Source organism: Trypanosoma theileri (assembly GCF_002087225.1).
Source record: "Trypanosoma theileri isolate Edinburgh chromosome Unknown TM35_Tth_4_V1, whole genome shotgun sequence".
Taxonomy (NCBI): domain Eukaryota; phylum Euglenozoa; class Kinetoplastea; order Trypanosomatida; family Trypanosomatidae; genus Trypanosoma; species Trypanosoma theileri.
In genome coordinates, this window is record NW_021639846.1 from 877,421 (window position 1) to 898,219 (window position 20,799).

Consider the following 20,799-nt stretch of genomic DNA (forward strand, 5'->3'; position numbering starts at 1 on the left):
TCCTGGCCTCTTCTTCAGCCTTTTTCCTGGCCTCTTCTTCAGCCTTTTTCATGGCCTCTTCTTCAGCCTTTTTCCTGGATTCCTCTTCAGCCCTTCTCCTGGCCTCTTCTTCAGCCTTTTTCATGGCCTCTTCTTCAGCCCTTCTCCTGGCCTCTTCTTCCACTCGTTTCCTGGCCTCCTCTTCCTCAACGTCCCTACCAGTGTTACTGTCGTCAGGTAGAGGAGGCGGAGGAGGTGGAATGTCTTCCTCTTCAATTTCCTTGCTTGTTTGTTTTAGTTCTGACACCAGTGGAAGCTCTTCACCATTTGCATTCTTTGGTGTGGCGTCGATTGGGGCAACATAAATATATGAGAAGGGCGACATGCCCTGGTCTTCCAAGGGGGTGTCCATGTCCAGTCGGGCAACCGGTCTCCTGTTTTCGTCGCAAGAAAATGCTACATAGTTCTTCATTGAAGGAATCCCCAATTTTCTTGAGAGAAATGGGAGGACGGAGCGCATTGCTTTACCATCGTCCACTTTTTGAACGATGTGCTCCGAAGGTTTTAATTTTCTTGCAATGATATTGTAAAGTGGCATCAGAGAGTGATGTAGTAAAAGTCAAGATAGTTCCTTACTATATGTCACTTTTGTTTTTATTTGACTTGTCTTTTTTTCTCTCTTGCTAACGCTGCAGCCGTAAACCAGAAAACGAAAAAAAAAAACCAGAAAGTCTGTTTAACATTAAGTTTTACAAATAATGCATCTTCTTAGTCTCCTCCAACTCCACTTTCCCGATGACCCCTCGAAATAGTGAGTTGTATCCGAACAAAAACAAGAGGACTACATGAAAAAAAAAAAAAAAAGAATTCCCTTTGTACTTGAAAATAAAGAAATAAAAGGCATTAACTTCACAAGGCCTGGGACTTCTCCCCAAGTACCTGGCGTCCTGCTGTAGTGTAAAAACTTAAATCTACCAAAAGCCGTTGTGCCAGTGTAATATCCACATTACTTGTAGGTTCTGCAACAGCCTCCTCACAATCAGATGGTACTGAAAACACGGATGGATCCGGCACAATAGGGACAAAATTATAAAAATCAACAGTAACTGTTGTATCCCCCATCAGTCTTTCTAGCTCATTTGTGAATGGTTCATCAGGCATAACTACTTCGTCAAAGAAAGGGCCTCCAAAGTAACGCCAATTTGGCACTGTAACAGGACTATCTGTTAACTCTTTAAGAGCCTGTTGCTGTCGGCGCGTCTGTATTCGCCAGGGAATTGTAAAGACAACATCTTCTGTTGTACCCTTTACACGTCCTGGTAAGCGGAAAGTGACATTACGGACATAGTACTCTACCTGTTGCATCGGCCCTGAACTATCGCGGTCATACCCTGTATATCCCACAACCTCAACACCCCGTACAAGGTTCTTCTCTGCATGCTTTACAAAGCCTTCTGGTACCCCAAACGTAGAAACATCACCAGCCATTTCAAAAGTACGGCAGAAACTACGTTTTCCTTCATTCTGCTCACCAAAACTTCCAGGGGCGTGGGTCTCTAATATATAACCGCGCCGTCGAATACCATCTGCAATAAATGAATATTGGCTTCCAAGAAAGAAATTATCAATGCGTAATTGTCTTGTCTGATTAGAAAGATAAATAGCACCGCTTTGTGCTACAGGTGTAGATAAGGGAAATGGAATTGTCGTGCCAATAGTGACATAAAAGTTAGGAGGAAACGGCACGAGCACAGCATCCGCCACGAATGTGTACGTGAGAGAAAGAAGGAGTAAAACAAAAAAGAAACACTTTGGCCACATTGGAAATAAAATTCTTTCCAGAAAGGCAATTTCTCTTCTCCACGTTCGTTTCTTTTTTCCTTTTTTTTGATCCTCTTTCTTTACTGATTTGAAAAGTACTATTTGTTTTTGTTTTTTGTTTTTTTTTTTTTTTTGTATAACAATGTTATTGAGATTCTGTAATGAAAAAAACTACAGCCTGTAAAAGTAGAAGAAAACAGAAAAAAAGAGGAACGCCTTTATTTTTTTTTATTAACCAATCCGGAAAGAGTACGTTATCTCTATTATTTCTCCATGTTTCTGCACAGTCAAAACCGAACATATTTCAAGAGCAAAAAAGTAAGGAAAAGCAAAGAAAAGAGATGAGGTTAGAAAAAAAAAAAAAAAAAAAAAACAAAAAGGAATAAGGATATAGAGAGTGTTCTCACAGAAAAAAAGGGACCTTAGCTCCCCATCCAGGTTTCTTGTTTTTTTTTGTTTTCTTTCTTTTCCTTCTTGTGTTCACATCTCCCTCCAGACCCCACACTCTTTTCTCCTCTTTTCATATACTTTTTCACACATACGTTTTAGTCCATATTATTATTCTTTTTTTTTTTTTTTCACATTACCCACCTTTTCATCTTCATCTTAAGAATTTATTTTTCCCAAAGAGGTTCCCCCGAACTGACGGCCCTATCCCTGGTTTACTTACTTGGGCGTATGTGTTCGTGCATGTACTTAATTTTTTTCTTCTTTCATTTCTCGGTCCCGTGATTCTTTTCTTACGCAGTATTTATCATCATTACCAGAATCTTCTTTCCCTGATTTTGAAAGTGTCTTCTCTCTCCATTTGTGCTGTTTTAATTTTGTTTACTTTTTTTTTCTTTTTAACCCTTTTTCCCCCTTTATTGTTCGTTTTTTTTTCTTTTCCCCATGCCTTCCTTTTCTTCTTTTTCTGAAATCTTTCAGATCCCTCCAACAACACATCCACAAATAGTTCCCGTAACAGGAGAATGGCACGAGAGAGTGCCATTTCTAATGCTTACATTACAGAGATCCATATATATATATATATATATATATGAGAACCAAATTTACAGCACCCTCCCCCACTCCGCTAACATCGTTGTTGCACTGAAATACAGTTGTTGCAAAACAAAAAAAAAGCAAATGAGCATTGGAAAGAAGGGGGGGAAAGAAACAAAAAGAGATCGATTGGCACCCATTGTAATACACAAAATGAATGGGACCACAAAGGAAAAAAAAAAACAAAATAATTTTTTAAAAAAAAAGAGCATAAGTATGAATAAATTGAGTGAAAACGCAAATCAGAGAAAAGAGGGAGGGAGTGGGGAAAATTCTGGGAAAATAAAAATGCATACTCGTATCATCATCATCATCATCTTTATTATTTGTCACCCCCTCCCACAATACCTCCTTTTCACTCCTAGCACTTCAGATGTGGTATATAGATTCAAGTCTACCTCTCCTGCCAAACCACATAAATAAAAATAAATTAAAAAAAAAAACGGTTTTGTGTGTACTTGCTCTTTTCTCTCTCATTTCTCACCCTCTCCTTATTATATACGCACACAGCAAACCCAAACAGAAGCATAAAAAAAAAGAAAAAAAAAAACAGAGTAAAACAGAGAAAATAGTCAGGTCTTGTGGAGAGACCTGACCGTAAGGCAATAAAAATGAAACGCACACGCACGACTCAAATAGGTGAAATTTACACGGAAGAGCAGTCTAATTTTATTTTATTTTTCCCCCCTTACTTCAAGCCAAAACCGGAAAAATGAGCAAAAAGTAAAAAAAAAAAAGGAAACGGCATAACACAAGAGAGCCCCCCATCCAAAAAAAAAAAAAGAACGTCTTCGTGCTTTTCGACTGATTCTGTACAACAACACCCGGGAAAAAAAAGAGGAGGTGGGGGGCTCAGTTTGCTATTGTTCATATTTCCGTGTTGCACCAAATGCCATCATCAGTTTTTTTTTTTTTTTTTTTTTTTTTTTTGAGGGGAAGGGGGGAATTTAGAAAAAGAAAAAAAAAGATGACGAAAAAAAGGTCCAGAGGAAAGGGGATATGAATGCATTGCGTTTCTACCACTATACGGAGGTAAAAATAATAATAATAATAATAATAATAATAATAATAATAATAATAATAATAATAATAATAATAATAATAATAATAATAATAAATCTACTATCGTCTGTTTTTCCGTCTATTCGGCTCACCACTAGCGCTTGCCTCGGATATGTTCGTTCCGCCCAGCAGAGAGGCCTGAAGATTACGAAGAAGGGCACCACCATCGCGAGTGTCTCCCGTAAATCGCCTGGCCGTTGATCCTGACACAGAAGAAGAAGTTGTTGTTGTTGTTGTTGTTGCGGGGGTGTCATGCAATAACCCACGGTCAATACCCAACGATTGGACTCCTCCTTTTATCTCACGATCGGTACCTTTTCCAAGAGAAAGATTTTTTCCTTCCCACTGGTGGCCACTATCTCTTACATCTTTTTGCCGTCTATCCTGTTTATATTTTTCTTTATGTTTTTCTTGTTTTGGATTCTGTTTCGGATCCTGGTGTTGCCGTGTAATTTTAGGTTCCTCCTGCTTTAACACATTGATTCCAGCAAGATTATCTTGAAATTGACGATTTTGGTGCTGTTTCTGTTGATCAGGGTTTGTGGAAAAAAACGAGACTATGTTTGATACGTCGAACGTAACTGGGTTACTGGGTCCCTTCGGATATTCTTGCGTGGTTGTTTCTACAGCTGTCACTTCATGCTCTGATTTATCCGTCCACCGCTGTGCGTGACCACGACGACAGAAATTCTTTTTTGAACAAGGGCGTTTCCCATCGTCTGGATCATGACTGAAACGACAATGTTCACGCGTACATCTACCACAAAGATTATCACAGCATAAGCGCTGCTTCCCCACAAATGTATCAGACGTTCCTTCCTGTTTCATCGTATTCCCGTATATTGAAAAATCTTTCATATTTATTGACAACCCAATAGCGTTGTTATTATTATTATTATTATTGTTGTTACTGACAAGGTATTCTTCTTGCAGCTGTTCTTCTTCCCTTTCTTTTCGTTCTTGTTCTTCCTTTGCGGCAAGCGCTGCCAGCCGCTCCTCACTTGCTCGAATCAGCGGTGCATGTGACTCAACACGCAGCACCTCTTTTAATACCTCCATCGCCATTGCGAGACCATTGTCGTCGACCTGTTTCTTTGGGTCATTAAATGGCACAGGACAAAGGGCAATATCTGGGTGAGAGCACTTGTCTGGTGAGTCATCAACAATGATAGTGTTCACAGCATGAAAACTCTTTGGATAGGCATCGAAAATACGCTGCAAATTCTTTATAGTACGGTAGGAATTCTCTGGAGTTGGTCGCTCTGTACACTCGCTGCGGTAAAACTTGAAGAGAAGTCTATCTTGATAGTTATCAAAGATTTTTTCAATGATTGGGATGGAGGTGCGCTCTAATCCACTTGTCCACACCGCCACAACAAAGTTGTTCATCACAAATCGCACAAACTCATCCACTCCGGGGCGATCCACAAAAGTTCCCCGCCCACGTGCAACGAGAACGCCATTAAGGTCTAGAACCAACAGGAATGCCCGCCGCACGCTGCTTAGATTAACGGTGATTTCGTACCCGTTGCGTGTTGCGATCACTGCCCGCTCGTTGGGTTCGTCGAGGGCAACAACAACGCCGATCTCCGCCCGTCCGCCCGAGAGCTCCACCCGCACGTATTGATCCACTTCGAACCGCTCCGTGCGGATCGATGGGTGTGCGGCAGCCATCACTCACGCCGTCAGTCACTGAGAGAAGATTGAAGAGATCGAACAGAGGACCCGTGGGGAGTTGGCGGGGAGTAGAAGGGGAAGGGAAGGGGGAGGCGGTTAATGGGGTGGAAGGTGGGGGTGGGGGAAGTTGAAATTCGCGCCTGGAGGAGGTCGTACCCTTTCTTCCTTTTAAAAAGAGGAGGGAGTGGGGGAAACAGAAAAGAAAATAAATATAAAGAAAGAAAGAAAGAAAGAAAGAAATAATTGTTTCTTGGTAAATGATACCTTATACAACTATTCACTCATCGTATCATTTAAACTCCAGAGGATTAATGAAGGAAGTAATACATCAATTGTTTGGTGACAACCTGGTCTGATAAGAAATCATGAGACGATCGTTTCTTTTTTTTTTTTCCTCTTTACACCAGAGAGGTTCGGCGAATCACACAAAATCCTTAAAAAGAGAAAAGAAAAAAGAATTAGGGCAGATAGAATGGAAGAATTAAAAAACGTTACTCGCCACATTTTCTTTTTTTCTTTTCTTTCTGTCAAAAAACCAAGTCAATTTGCAATAAGGGAAATCAAGGTATACACACAAGTAAAACGGTTATTTTATTTTTCTTTTCTCTTTTTACTTGTTTATTTAGATTCACCTGCGCTGCCATTTCCTTCACAAAAATAGTAACAACTGTAGAGAAAACACCAGAAATGCATCGTCCAGCACACCTTTACACAACACCAACAACGGAAAAAAAGAAAAAAAAAAAAAAAATGACGCCCACTCACTCAATTTTTTTCTCTCTTTTACCTCAACAAATGGCATTAACACAAATACAGACCTTCTTGATTATCAGATAAAAAAAAAAAAAAAAACCAAACGTTTTTTTTTTTTTGAAAAAAATTACTTACTTGTGTGTTACTCTCTCTTCCTCATACCCTACCCAGCCTTCATACTCCGTTTGACCCTGTCTTCCTTCAGAATTCACGTTACCCGGTTTCCATATCATCAACACAAACCACAATACAGTAAGGAGAGCACACATGGCCTTAAACCATTGCGGTTCTGACATTGATGAGGACAAAGGAGCCATACTTTCCACCTTAGCAGAACTATTTCCCCACAGTTCCTTCAAATGAAAGGTTACGAGTCGGCGTAATTCACTCTCCAAAGTAACCACGTTTCTACGTCTCCGTGTTCGATTCATCATCTTTTGTTTAAGATCAGCAAGAGAATGATTTTCTCCTCCTTCTCCTTTTCCTACTCCTTCTGTTGCTGCTGTGGTACTATTTATATTGGTCATATTACTCGTGTTAGTAAATGATTGAGACATCTCTTGTGCTGCCATTTTCTCTTCTAATGCATATTGAGCTGCCTCTGCAGCTGAAAGGCGGCGTGGCTCCACCATGTCCCAATCTACCATCCGTAATAAAATTTTTACAAGGACTTCTACAACTTGTGGTTGATATCCAAGTGATGCTTCAACCCCGTCAAAGGAGTCATTTACTATTAATAACGCAAGGACATCCAAAATAACAGGAAAATATGCTGGAACCTGAACTGTTGATGGCAATTGTAAGCCATGCAGCATCAGTGTTGGGACCTTTCGTGGAACAGTACCCACACCTGATCGAATAAAGATAACTAGTGGACTACAACTAACAATAGAAACATGTCCATAACCGCATAATCTACGGTAGAGAAGTGGTAAAATATCAAAAGCCACTCCAAACACCTCACATACTGCACAATCTTCTTTGTAGTAATAAACTAATGCTGTGGGAAGAGGAATACGTGATGGAGTCAAAAGAAATTGTCGATGTTTAGGATATTTACGTCCCTTGATTGGAGTAGAAGTCCAATTACGTCTACTCAACCACTCTAAGGTTGCAGGATCTGTGGAAGAAAGAGCTGGACCGACCAATTGATCTAATGAAATCCGAGGAAGAAATGGAACAGTGGCACGTGGATCCTGTACCACTCTCCTTTCCGTTTCCGTCCACCAATCCGATACCCGTCGTAAGTAATTATAAATCATATCTGGTGTACCCGTATCCTTTGTGAGATGTAGGACTCTTACTATAGGCCGTTGCTGCACATATCGATGGTAGTAAAGATGTGCCTTTCTCAAGGTTTTATTGGATACGAGTAACCAAGGCATATCGGCAAGTGTGGCATTAGCCAAGGTAGCTCGTATATGTGTTACTCCTTGTGGGTTTTCTGTATCACCGTGAAGATTATTTGTGAGCCGCATAAGTTCATCCTTAACAAATTGATATGCTTCTGGGAACATTCCCACCGTACGATTGGCTCGTATCCATCTTTCCATTTCTAATCGAAGTGAAAGTTCATCATGCGGGTTCCATGGATCATGACAAGTAGCACTACAATGCCAAGTGTCCGCAATGGTATCATGTCCAAGAAGAGCGCTAATGTAATGTGATGGTGTGAAGGGCAAACACTTGTCAACTGTAAGAGACTCCTCCGTTGGGGTTACGCAGTAGGCAGCAAACACTGGACAAGTAACACTATATATTGTACATATAAAGAATATCAAACCTACAACTCCATTGATGCAGCTAGAACTCATTTTCTAACCGCATTCTTCAAGGTCAAAAAAAATGCATTAAGGGTACATATATGTATTTATATGTGTGTATATGAGAGGAAAATAAAACCACACATAGTAACAACAAAAAAGTCAAAAGAAAAAAAAGTAAATAATAATAATAATAATAATAATAATAATAATAATAATAATAATAATAATAATAATAATAATAACAACAATAGGGAAAGGGATAATTTAAGAAATAAGATTTTTCTACAGATATCATTATTATGTAATAAATTTTTACCACATTTCAGCTTTCTAAGAAGTGATTTCCAGTACGGCAATATATGAAAGTGAAGTTCTGTCGCACAGATCGCTTAACAGCAGCAGCAGCAGAAAAAAAAGGGAACGAAATGTAATTTTCTTCTTTTTTTTTTTTTTAAAAAAAAAACGTGAGAAAAAAAAAAAGAAAAGGGTACAAAGTAAGTGAAATAAAAGTCCGGCATCCGGACCTGTGAACAGAAACAACAAAAAAAAAAAACACCAACACCAACACCAACACCAACAACAATTATAATAATAACAGTAGATAGAAATACTTTTTTAAACAAAAAAAAAGTATTTTAACTCATCTTCCCTTTAAAACAGGAAAAACAGCGAGGGGGATTCGCTGACAAGACTCGGAAAACAACGCGGACAAAAGCATTTCCACACCCGCCTGCGACTGCACACTCTTACCATGATAAACGATACTCCACGCATCTCCCACGGGAAGTGCTGCCTCCACACTTACTTGTCTAAGCAGTTCACGGACAACCGTATTACAGTATTCGGTTGTGTTAACTTTATTCATCTCACCATTTGTATGAGCAGTAACCAAAGATAAACTCGGTGGTGACACTAAGAAGAAAAAACGATGATGTTTGCCTGTATCACCTCGAGAAACACTCACTTCCACCCGACGTTGTAATGGCGTTCGTTTATTTTCGTCACTGAAATACATATGAGTTACCTCAAGACGTTGTGGGTTGGTTTCTTTCTGTGTGTCTAGACATACATCTGATAACTCATACGCGGCGGCGTCTTTCCAACACCCCGACCAAATCATCGTATTCACATATGGAATTCGTCCTTCTTCTGTTCTGCAGGAAAGTGAACATCCAGCAGCAGCAGTATTAGTAGTAGTATTAGTAGTAGCGGTAAGGGATGTTTTTTCCTTTTCCACATTCTGTCTTTCTGTTGAGATGGATAATTTATGTCGTGCTGATCCTGCAGAGACGCGAAGAATAACGGCCCTTTCATAGAGACACGACTCCTCCCGAGATCGTTTGACGCCTGTCAGTGGAATACTCGCCATTATAAATGGATGAACAGCAGCAAGATAAATAACAACAAGAGATAAAGAAAAAAAAAAAAAAACACAATTCAGTAACGAGCCAAATGCATTACCTATAGCAAGAGAATAGATTTCTTTGTCGCTTCTATACCCTATTTAACGTAAAAAGAAAAAAGAAAAAAGGGGAGAAACAACGTATTTGTCTTCAAGAGATATAATTTATCAAAATAAAAACAAAATGGCAATAGAAACACAGATGTAAATGCGTTCCCACCTGCCCTCACACCACACCACAAAAAAAAAAAAAAAAAATCCTTCAAAAATTTACGCTTCTCTCTCGCGTCTCAGTGACTTGGTATGTTGCTAAATTGCTAAATTGGCAGCAAAGAGGAAAAGAGAGAGACGAGGAAGAAAAAAAGAAAAAAAAAAAAGACAAAACACTACATACGGCATATTACAACACCTTACGTGTGTGGAATAAATGTATACTTTATCCAGCCGTCCAACATCCTCCCTTTTCCTTTTTTCCTTTTTTTATTATTTATTTTTTCTGGCGTGTGCTTATGGGAGTGTTCTCTCTTTTTGTTGTTGTTGTTGTTGTTTTTTACTTTCTTTTCTTTTATTCTTCCTCTTTTATTTCATCTTTATTCCTTATTCTGTTGGTCATTGCTAGGACTATCCCTCTCATTTTCATCATACACTGCGCGCTGACTCATTGCTTTTCTCATTTTCCTTTATTCTGGAACTCTTTCTCTCTCTTTCACACACACACAAACTCTCTCCCTCTCTATTTACCTCTCTAAACCCCAACCACCCTAACCCTTTCTCCTCACTAACTAGGCCAACAATAAAAACCCCACACCTCACACACACAAACACACACTGCAAAAACATGCGCTTTCCATTGTCTCCTTATTTCAGCGTTCCCAATACAATGAAACAGTCTGAAGAAGACTCCTCTACTCGCATCAACCCTTTCCAATCCCATCCCCTAATATATCATTTTCATTTCAAGAGTATTACAACTTTCCTAGATAGATTACGTTCTCATCAATCCACTTGTATGGGGGCACCTCAAGATTGAGTGGTGCAGGTCCCTGACGAATACGACCAGAGGCGTCGTAGTGACTGCCGTGGCATGGACAGAAGAATCCACCAAAGAGACCCTCATTTGGAATAGGCACACATCCCAAATGTGTGCAAATGGCAATCACAACAGCCTTCTCACGTTGTTCAGGGAAGCGAACCTCATCTGTTTCCGGGTGCTTAAGTGCAGAGAGAGGGGTCTCTGCAATTTCCTTCATCTGGCGCTCACTGCGTCGGTACACAAATACGGGCTTTCCACGCCAGACGACTGTCTTGCACTCGCGCTCCTCTAGATGGCCCACCTCCGCCTCAACGTTCATTTGCCCAACCATTGACAGGGCCGGCTGTCCAACATACCACAGTGGCAGCACTGCATAGCGAGCCATAAGAATAACAAATCCCAAGAGAGCGGAGTTCAATGCGTAATCCGTCACACGAGCGCGATCTTCCAACTCATCCGGAAGCTTTGGCTTCAAGATGTGCTTGCGGAAGAAATCCTCATCCCACATAGAGGCATCGTAATCCTTCAGTGCCACACCAGCGGTGGCCTCAATGCGGCCTTGAGTGGCACCCTCAGGGTATGTATTCAGCACAACTTCCTCAGAGGTGTCCACTGTGCAGAGAGCGGGATCGGAGTACTTTGCATACTGTCCATACTTGGCTTCCATATCCTTTGAGACTGGGGGCTTCATAAACTCATCAGACCATGAGCTTACAGGCTTATCCTTCACAGTCAGTGGGTTAGATCCCTCCAGCTGCTTGAACACCAGAGAAACAAGGTTCACCCGTGTTCGCTGAACGGCAAAAACGCATGAACGACGGAGCATATCTTAATGTATAATTCTCTTAATATCTCTCTCTTTTTTCTTTCCTTTTCTTTACTTATATAGTTATCCTTGTATATATGTGTGTTCTAGAGAGAGCGTACAACTAACTAACTATCCAGAGGAGGGTGTCTCACGTGACGCCGAAATATACTTTTTTTTTTTTTTGTTGTTGTTGTTGTTGCAAAGAAGAAGAAAAAGAAAAGAGAGTGTGTGAAAAGGAAATAAAGGAAAATAAGAGGAAGGAAACTTGACATAATGTGATTGGTACAGTAAACACCAAAACAAAATCCACATATAACTGTGAACAATAATATATAAAATAAATAATATAGCAATAAGGGTACTAAAAGAGGAAAATAATGAAAAAAAAAAAATACAAAAAAAAAATAAATAAATAAACAAATAACTAAATAAATAAGCAACATTTATATATATCTGAACTAATTAAAAACAAAAAAATATTTTGATCTCTCACATTCTACTGCTTCAAAAATCATCTCTCAACTATCAAAAAAAAAAAAAAAAAAATCAAGAATAACATCAAGAACAAGAAGAATTGTACTCTCAAGATGTTGACTACGCAGCACTAACAGGTGGAAACATAGACAAACCAACCATAAAAGCTGCTCTTCGCGTCTCATCATTTGTCGTTGCCAACACAACAGGCATGCGAGCCCAAAAAGAACGTGAGCGTGATTTAAACAACGGTGCTGGTTTCCCAACAGTATATGCAGCAGCATCATAATTATCTCTCTTCTTATTATAATCCCTATTATAATGATCGTTGTTGTTCATAGATGCAATGAGTCCTGCGACAAGGTGATCTACTTCGCTCGCATGTACAACGGAAAGTTGTTGATGTTGTTGTTGTTGTTGTTGTTGTTGAGATGTGCGACTATTTTGTGGGACCACCAACTTTTCCAACTGTTTTGCCACCAATACAGTGGCGATACTTGTACTTCCAACAGAAACTGTATTTGGATCCTGCTGAGAAAATGTTTCGGCTAAAAAGAAACGTTCAGAACTTCCCTCAAGAAGAACCACTTCGTCCTGTAGTCCTAAAAGCGTAACTCCCCCTTGACCGCGTTTCATCGGAATGGAATAAGGATTTGTTGATGGACTCCACTCTCGTATTGTGTTTTTATTTGTTGTCGCGTACATTAGAGATTGTAATACGCGACGTGAATTAAAACGACGAGGTCCTTGATCGTCCAAGGCGGAATGCACAACATCTAATAAGACTGAATGTGGAATTACAATTTCTCGATGTTTTGCTAATTGAAGTAATTGATTAAAATTTTGTAGAAGAAAAGATGTATCTGGAACAACTATATTATAATGAATTCTTCGTCTAATCAGCATCTCTACACGCTCTGTTGGACTATGTACATCTGCAAATGAACCAAAGAGTTCACAGGATGTATCGGTCCATGTCGATAAATTAGAGTCATCTTCCATTAATCCTTCCCTTTTCTGGTTAGTACCAATACTACTACTAATACCACTACTACTACCACTATTTTTATTAATAATACTAATAATAGTATCACTTTTCTTACTATTACTTTTCATACGAGAAGTATTTTTTTCTACGACTAGGAGGAAGCACATCATGAGCTTCTTTCGGCAAGACTAATGTGAGAGCCACACGCCGTAGAAAGAGTTCATCCCATGAAACGGCCAATAAATGCATAAACTTCAACGGTTCTTTACACAGTGCTTTTACAGGGTCAACCAGACTCTCAAGTGCCATTAGTTTTGTTCGTTGAACTTCACTTAATGTTTTATTAAATGTAATGCTACCCCATTCTTCAAAAAGCAAACGTTTTCTAGCCTCCTCTGAAGATGGTGTTGAAAAAAGAAATGGATGATCCAACACTGCACGTCCAACACGAACGAGTGGACTAATTTCCACCTGAGCGGAAAGACTCTTGTTATCTACAATGTGGTACATCTGCGAAAGAAGATAATGTAGTCCCAGGCTTTGTTTTAATTGATGTGTTATTTGGAGAAGTTGCATATTCTGCTGAAGCATAATACGAAATTGTTCCACCTCCGTTATTTTTGTCAGCCCTGGAATGAGAACACAGAATGTCTCTGTGGAAGCTATATTAACAGGAGACTCACCTCGCATATTTCCCCTTCTTTTTTCTTCTTGTATTTGTATTTGTGTTGAGGGTGATTGTCTCTGCTTGTGGGATGGAGACGCTAATGATAAGGATGAAGAGATTACAGATGATGATGATGTTAATGATGTTGACGTGGTGTTTAGAAGACTTTCCCTCTCTAATGGTGTTTGCATATTCCAAATAAGACTGCAGTCATCTCCTTCATTGTTATTATCCTCCGCCGCTATCATTTGTGCCACCACCATACTTTGATGGGCACGATGAGGTTGTTGTTGCAATGCCACTAACGCCAGTTCATCTACAGAAAGAGATTGCAAGTGCTCCATTGTTAATATCTGAGGGCAACCCGATATTCGATGATATTGACTATATTGTTGTTGTGGTGGTGGTTGTGGCTGTTTCTGGTGTGGAGGAACGGTATGACCTGAGCGACTAAACAATTCATGCACACGCAGCGCATCTGCTGATCTGCGGTGTATTAAACAAATACACATACACTCCCGCACTGTGTGATGTATACGTGCAGCGTCCTGTTGGCGCGCCGTTGATGAGAGCAGCAGAAGAGCAGCGTGCACGGCAGACTCCCACGGTGCCCGCGCCAGGCCCTTCACACCGCCGTGCATGTACTACACCATATAAATATATAAATATAATGTTTATAGGAGGAGGGGTGAAAGAAGAAGAAGAAGAGAAAGAATGAAGAAAAAGGAAAAAGTAAAAGGGGAATATGTTAAGATGGTACACGGATCTGATGCCAAAAAAAAAAACAGGGTTATTCAACACACACATATATATATATATTATCAATAGATAGATAGATAAATAGATGTGTCAACCTATTGGAGAACCAGGGGGATATGGGAGAATAATGGTAGATTAACAGACAAAGTATATATCTATCCACCTATCTATCTTTTTCTCTCTCTCTCTCTCTCCCTGTATAACCAAACACAGAAACACACTCAATCAATCTCAATCTCAATCTCAATCTTCAATACACAACCACACCACACCACACCACTACGTCAATGTACTCCCTCTCTCTTTCTTTCCTTCTCAGCCAAAAGCCTCACATAAGGGTGAAACTACAAACAACTCCTCAGGTGATTTCACTGAAAAAGATTCCATAAATCGCGGCCGCCATCGCTTAAATGTCCACTTGTGTTTTGCTGCACGATTCGGACTTGGCGGTGCCTTTAACGTTCGATTCACCCGCAGCGTTGCGGTTGGTTCATACCGTTCACGTGATGCCCACGCGAGTTGCCGCTGCTGAGGACACATCTCACGTACCCAACGGCTACACAAATATTTCGCGTGCTCTTCACTTACATCACTGGGCCGCCAAACAAGAACACCTCTTCTTTTTTCTGTTGTTGTTGTTGTTGTTGTTGTGTTGGTGCCTACGCCTGTGAGATTGTCCTCTGTTGGATTACAGAGAAATGTGGCTCCTACATCGTCTGTCCTTCTACGGCTTAAATGTTGATAGGAATTCATCGGTAGGTCTTCCCCCGTGTCTTTACGAAACCACTGCAACACACTGTGGCCCAAAATAATAGAAATGAGTAGAAACAAAAAAAGTGCAAAACGTCTTCGTACAACTCGTCTCAACATTGCCCGCTCGGATCGTCGGTGGATGGCGAATTCATCTTCTTCGGTTTTCTGAATAAATCCTTCCATCCACGGATATCGTTCCAACACTAACTCTATCGCGTGTGTCTGCCGTGCCACAGCGCACAATACCACAGAGACGGAAAGCTTCACGATCACATCAGCGACTTCTGAGAAGGAGAGGGATTGCAGAGTTTCGAATTTAGAGACTCCATCCACACCGCCGTGATCGTAGGCTTTACGTCTCTGTGGATCCATTAAAACATTATATGCATTCGCAACCACACGAAATGCATCCGCTGCTTTTTCATTATCTGAATTTTTATCCGGGTGAAGTTGAACAGCTAGTTTATAGTAGCTTTGGCGGATCTGCTTTTCACTTGCAGTCTTCGTTAAGCCAAGGACTTCATAATAACTGTCGCTGTTATCAATAATCCATTCAATTCGTGAAGTATCCCCCATCACGACTACTACTACGTATATACGTATGTGTATTCCTCTTTTTTTTTATTTATTTCTTTCTTCTTTTTTTTTCTTTTGGCAACTGTTATTATTTTCTGTCTACTACTTTAACTCGATGTTTTGTTTTTTTTTTTTTCCCCTTTCTGGAAGGATAGGGAACTGCTCAGTTCCGTCAGTCCACCTGATAATAAGAAAACCAAAAAGAACAGAAACAAATCAATTAATTAATTAATTAACTCATTCATTCATTAATAATAATAATAATAATAATAATAACAGTAATAATAATAATAACAGTAATAGTAATATTATTGCAATCACCACCCCCTTCTCCCTTTATATCTGTGCATGTGATTCCCTTTCTGTAGCTGTGATTGTCCCACACAGAAGAAAAACACGAAAAATAAAAAAATAAAATTAAAAAAGCAATAACAGACTATAAACAGAAACCAGCCTATAAAATAAAATAAAAAGGAATATAATCATATCCTCTTTATATAAACCAAAAAGAATTAAAAAAAAAAAAAATAAAAATAAAAATAATAAGAGAACATCTGATGACAGTACTATTTAGCATGGAAGAAAGAACTCACATCCATCGTGAATCACCCCAAATACAACTGGATATGTCCTCTCCGTATCATTATTGTCAATTTCTTTGTTTTCACTATTGAGAAAAAAGTCCCTCGCACGACTCATGGGAAATTCACCATGTTTTTCAGATTGATCTTCACATGCCTCCACAAGTGCCTGGACCGCACGTCGCACATTTCTCTCCTGCAGGAAAACAGTGGTGTCTGCTGTGTAATTCTCACGTGTCCGCTTCACTCCACGATTCTCCCGCCGTGGGGGTTCAATTGTTGAGAGAAACGCCTCCACGGCCGCTTTGAGACCAGCGGCATGGGCCCACGGCGGCCATGTTGAGATGAGGGCCGCAAACACCCACGCCCGCTCTTCCACCGTGTTGAGAGAATATTTATTGGGGGTTGTCTGTGTTTTGTGCGAGGCCGTTGTGAGCTGCAGAAATAATCCCAATGCCTCTAGAGAGGCGGCGAGTTGGGGCACGTGTTGTATCAATGTATACGCTAATCGTGCGGCGGCCACTGTGGTGTGTTGTTGGGCAAACAGTTCATTCACCCACGCCAAGAGCATTGGCGCCGCTTCCACAAGAGAAGCGTCGGGTATGATCTCTCGAGTGTGATGCTCCACGGCGGCGACGATGCATGCACGCAGTGTAGATGACTGCCGTGTGCACAGAGCCCACTCCCGCACGGGTGCTGTGAGAAGAGGAACGGCCCGGCGTACACCTCGTCGCCGCATAGCCCCTTCCACCATCCAGCGAACAGTTGCCAATGCAGCCACCATAGAAGAAGAAGATGATGATGATAATGATGATAATGGAATGGAATGAAGAGATTCCCCACTTTTTAATTTTGCCTCCAGTTCAGATTCGTGTCGGAGGGCAAACTCACTTCCGTGTGTGCGTTCCAGCAGTAAAAATATAACTTGCCATGCATACACTTGTGTATCTTGCTGATGAACGTACTGCAGAGCCCATTTAAACAGTGTGTGATCACAACAACTCGCCATGTGGATTGGCAATCGCCCAAGCGCTAATACTACCAGACGAGCCACATAGGCTGCGAGAGCGGGAGTCTCTCTATATAGTAAGAAAGGCGTTATGTGTTGTTCAAGCAGTGGACGAATAAATATCTCCGCCGCGATGGATCCCTCACACACAGCCAGAGAAACACAATAACACAAGAAGGAAAGGATACGACAGCTAAATGGGTAATTTAAAGAAACCATCTTTCGTGTAGCCACGAAAAGGTGAAGAAGAAATAAACCACACTTGGGGGTATGAATTATCACAAGACGTGAGAGAGTGATTAGTTGATTGTTATGCTGTTGGTAGTAATCATTTGAAAAAAGATATTCTTGCGCTTCTTTCACGTGATTGTTATCTTCACTGCTTTCCATATGCATAATAGAAGATGAAACCAAAATGGATAGCAGTACTATTCCCCACCCACACAATCCCAATGCATCTATCCAAGAAGATTGGGCTGAACTAAAAAGTTTAAAAAAGACAGAATAATACTCTTGTGGGACATTACATACTCTATTTGTGGTAAAGCAGGCATCCAATTGCATAATATTTCCTTGAGGTAATTCACCTCTCCATTTAAAATAAGCAGCACATGTTTTTAATGCAGTAAGAACAGCCATAGCAGAATCCTTATCACCTATTTTAATTTCACTGTTATTGTTATTATTATTGTGATTACTATTGATATTATCGTAGTTACCACCATCTCTCTTATCTGTATTATGTTGTTGTGCCCATGGATGTGTGGTCGCATCTGAGAACCATGGAAGTAGCGTCATTTGTCTAAGAAAAAAGTCATCTAACATCTCCACAGATACTGGTTGTGGACAATCAGTCATTGCAAGTGCAAGCAATAAAGAAGCGGCCCAATGAGGATAACGACAGAATGACTTTTCTAGTAATAACTGTGATGATGTGGAATCATCCAAAACAAATGAATCTGGTAAAACCAAATCAATACTCGCACGATTCGCTTCCGCTATTCGCATAAAATTATACACCATCTGTGATCGTAGTGTAATCGAATCACTTGGAACGCGAAGTAAGAGAGTGAGAAGATCATGATGAAGCAAAACGGTTACTTGTCGTTTTAGTAATCCATCGATCATGTTCTTTCCACTTGCATCACCAACAACATGATCAAACACAGTGGCCGCAAGCACAAGTAACGCATCTGCGGCATTTCTGTCTGTTCCAATACAATTATCCACTTGCATTGAAGTCCAATTTAAAAACTGCCGCAAAACTTCTGCGAGGATTTCAACCGCGAGATGCATGAGAGCCGTCTGAGAATAGGGAAGAAGAAATGCCACTGCACAACAGAGGCTACTGAGTGTTTCCGGACGAAGTGACATGAGACGATTCCCAAAAGGCCAATCTCCCACTTTCCCTTCTTCTTCTTCTTCTTCTTCCTCTTCTTCCCCATTATTATTATTATTATTATTATTATTATTATTATTATTATTATTATTATTATTATTATTATTATTATTCTCTGTGCAATTACCCCCGCAGGAGTCTGCCAATAGACGCAGGAGTGTATTTGCCATGAGGGCGATGGTCTCTGGGAGAATAGACCGCCCTTCGCCCCCGCAGGCCGACTGCAGACTGCGGAGCTGCAGGAGAAAACAACGCAGTGAGATGATATTTCCCGTCTGCGCGGTGCCGACCATCTGCTGGGCGGCCTCGTTGAGGTTTGTGAGGCGATCGCTGAGGACGGCCACGAAGTGTGGACCCACCACCGCATCCTCAAAGGCTTTGCCGCTCACAGCGACAAGCTCAAAGAAAACCCGAAGTGTTGGGCCGCTGGGAATCATCTCCGTTGGGAGTTGGTTGAGTAACTGCACTAATGCCACGGCCGAATCCACTGTGGCTGTTCGAAGTGATTCAATGATGTAGTCTGGAATATCAACGCAATCCTTAAAGGACTGTGTAGTCATGATAACTCCTTGCAGGGTTTCAGCTGCGGCAATAACCACATCTGGGTTGAGATGTAAAAGGAGAAATGTTAAATTACGTACAAGTTCTAACGGCATACATGGAAATAAATTCTCATTCTCATCCCTTTCTTTTACTAGTGGTAGTAATATCCCTCTTTTCGTCGTTTCATACTTTGTAATAAATCTTGCGAGACAAAGTGCATTCACCACAACAGGTTCATCATCTCGAAATGTCTTTAGTGCCCAAGCCAAATAATCCAGAAAAGAAAACCCTTGTGTGGCCCAGTCTCTGATAGACACTACCACACATGTGAGATTCTCTAACCATGCTGGACGTCCAGTAGAGAATTCAAACACTTGATGGAGTAAATACAATGCCAACTCTACTCTATATGCATCTCTTAACGGCATGACCAACGCACACACGTGGGAGAGGCAATGTTCTGAAAGCATCTGTAGAAACACAGGATTTGAATCGGATAAGTCTGTAAGAAAAAGAAGACCGGTAGGGGAATTCCCATCCTGCGGGAGTCCTTCCAACACTCCATCACAGATACAACGTGTTAATTCAATCAATAGAATACGCCAAGATCCTACAATATCTTTAACATCGTTATCATTATCATTGTTAAGACCACCACAAGTATTATCATCAACAATATTATTATTATTATTATTATTATTATTATTATTATTATTATTATTATTATTATTATTATTGCAGTCCTTCATATCCAGGTGATTTCTCTCTACGGGGAGTGCCAGAACATTGGCTCTGTACACATACACCGGGTTCACATCCAGTAAATTGAAGAGAAAACTAAAAAATGAGAGAGCCGCCCTACACAGTGAAACATGACGGTGTAAAGAGGTAGATGTACATAACTTTCTCGTCAGTTGCAGTAAAACATCATGAAACGATAAGAATGAACGCCAGAGTGAAAGAAATGATTCTTCTGCTTCTCGGCTATCATAATCCCACTCGGTATCCTCACTGGCCAATTGCATCATTGCTCTTGTTGCTTTATCCGAAGAAGGTAAAAAACAGTCCTGCAAGAGAACCACCATGTCCTGCAGGGCCCGAACAGCAATATTGGTGGTCATCTGTTCAAATTGATTGACAAAACAAGTCACACATAATCTCTGGCAAGAAGTAAAATAACGTTTTGGTTTTCCACAGCGGAGTGGTAGAATGAAGTGACGATGCTTGTGGCATTCATACATGGGAATCCTTTCCGTCATGGTTCTTTTCCTTATAAAGTATAAAAAAGGAAAAACAAAAGTGAAAGAAAAAGATATGAATACATCAATAAATTATTATTAGAAAAAAAAAAGAAAGAAGGAAAAGTAGAATCATTATAGACAGAAGAGAAACCTTATGCAATTTTTATTTATTTGTATACTTTTATTTGTTTTTTGTTTTGTTTTTCTAATTCCTTCTGACGGTTTCCCCACTTGTTTGCCGCCATAAAGTACCGGTGCAGAGTCAAACACAAGAAGTAACGTACACCCACACGCACACAAACACACACAGAGAGAGAGAAAAAAAAAGCGTTAATAATAATGTGGTGCAATGAGACTTTAAATCATGTTTTTTTTTTGTTTTTTTTTTTTTTCTTTGTTGCGTTCTTTGCGTTATTTTTCTTTCTGCTGTTATTGTTGTCGTTGTTGGTCTTCTTCTTGTTTGT

At 40.3% G+C, this 20,799-nt stretch overlaps 10 protein-coding genes across 10 annotated transcripts; all 10 read right to left on the bottom strand.

Moving 5' to 3' along the window:
• Nucleotide 1: 1 nt before the first annotated feature.
• TM35_000044870 (uncharacterized protein) lies at nt 2-577 on the bottom strand (the record flags this gene model as incomplete). The annotated part of the gene is made up of 1 exon (XM_029022681.1): nt 2-577. A coding segment is annotated over one exon (576 nt), but the record flags the coding sequence as incomplete, so codon positions are not given.
• Nucleotides 578-888: 311 nt separating this feature from the next.
• TM35_000044880 (uncharacterized protein) lies at nt 889-1,800 on the bottom strand (the record flags this gene model as incomplete). The annotated part of the gene is made up of 1 exon (XM_029022682.1): nt 889-1,800. The coding sequence occupies one exon, from the start codon at nt 1,798-1,800 to the stop codon at nt 889-891; it is 912 nt and encodes a 303-aa protein (XP_028886340.1).
• Nucleotides 1,801-3,966: 2,166 nt separating this feature from the next.
• TM35_000044890 (uncharacterized protein) lies at nt 3,967-5,580 on the bottom strand (the record flags this gene model as incomplete). Its single annotated transcript, XM_029022683.1, has 1 exon — nt 3,967-5,580. One exon carries the CDS (start codon nt 5,578-5,580, stop codon nt 3,967-3,969), a length of 1,614 nt encoding a protein of 537 aa, XP_028886341.1.
• An 887-nt stretch (nt 5,581-6,467) lies between these two features.
• Nucleotides 6,468-8,150, bottom strand: TM35_000044900 (uncharacterized protein; the record flags this gene model as incomplete). Its single annotated transcript, XM_029022684.1, has 1 exon — nt 6,468-8,150. One exon carries the CDS (start codon nt 8,148-8,150, stop codon nt 6,468-6,470), a length of 1,683 nt encoding a protein of 560 aa, XP_028886342.1.
• Nucleotides 8,151-8,742: 592 nt separating this feature from the next.
• Nucleotides 8,743-9,471, bottom strand: TM35_000044910 (uncharacterized protein; the record flags this gene model as incomplete). The annotated part of the gene is made up of 1 exon (XM_029022685.1): nt 8,743-9,471. The coding sequence occupies one exon, from the start codon at nt 9,469-9,471 to the stop codon at nt 8,743-8,745; it is 729 nt and encodes a 242-aa protein (XP_028886343.1).
• A 998-nt stretch (nt 9,472-10,469) lies between these two features.
• TM35_000044920 (reiske iron-sulfur protein precursor) lies at nt 10,470-11,363 on the bottom strand (the record flags this gene model as incomplete). Its single annotated transcript, XM_029022686.1, has 1 exon — nt 10,470-11,363. The coding sequence occupies one exon, from the start codon at nt 11,361-11,363 to the stop codon at nt 10,470-10,472; it is 894 nt and encodes a 297-aa protein (XP_028886344.1).
• Nucleotides 11,364-11,939: 576 nt separating this feature from the next.
• Nucleotides 11,940-12,821, bottom strand: TM35_000044930 (uncharacterized protein; the record flags this gene model as incomplete). The annotated part of the gene is made up of 1 exon (XM_029022687.1): nt 11,940-12,821. The coding sequence occupies one exon, from the start codon at nt 12,819-12,821 to the stop codon at nt 11,940-11,942; it is 882 nt and encodes a 293-aa protein (XP_028886345.1).
• A 103-nt stretch (nt 12,822-12,924) lies between these two features.
• TM35_000044940 (uncharacterized protein) lies at nt 12,925-14,115 on the bottom strand (the record flags this gene model as incomplete). The annotated part of the gene is made up of 1 exon (XM_029022688.1): nt 12,925-14,115. One exon carries the CDS (start codon nt 14,113-14,115, stop codon nt 12,925-12,927), a length of 1,191 nt encoding a protein of 396 aa, XP_028886346.1.
• A 433-nt stretch (nt 14,116-14,548) lies between these two features.
• Nucleotides 14,549-15,562, bottom strand: TM35_000044950 (chaperone DnaJ protein; the record flags this gene model as incomplete). The annotated part of the gene is made up of 1 exon (XM_029022689.1): nt 14,549-15,562. The coding sequence occupies one exon, from the start codon at nt 15,560-15,562 to the stop codon at nt 14,549-14,551; it is 1,014 nt and encodes a 337-aa protein (XP_028886347.1).
• Nucleotides 15,563-16,132: 570 nt separating this feature from the next.
• Nucleotides 16,133-20,353, bottom strand: TM35_000044960 (uncharacterized protein; the record flags this gene model as incomplete). The annotated part of the gene is made up of 1 exon (XM_029022690.1): nt 16,133-20,353. One exon carries the CDS (start codon nt 20,351-20,353, stop codon nt 16,133-16,135), a length of 4,221 nt encoding a protein of 1,406 aa, XP_028886348.1.
• Nucleotides 20,354-20,799: the final 446 nt, after the last annotated feature.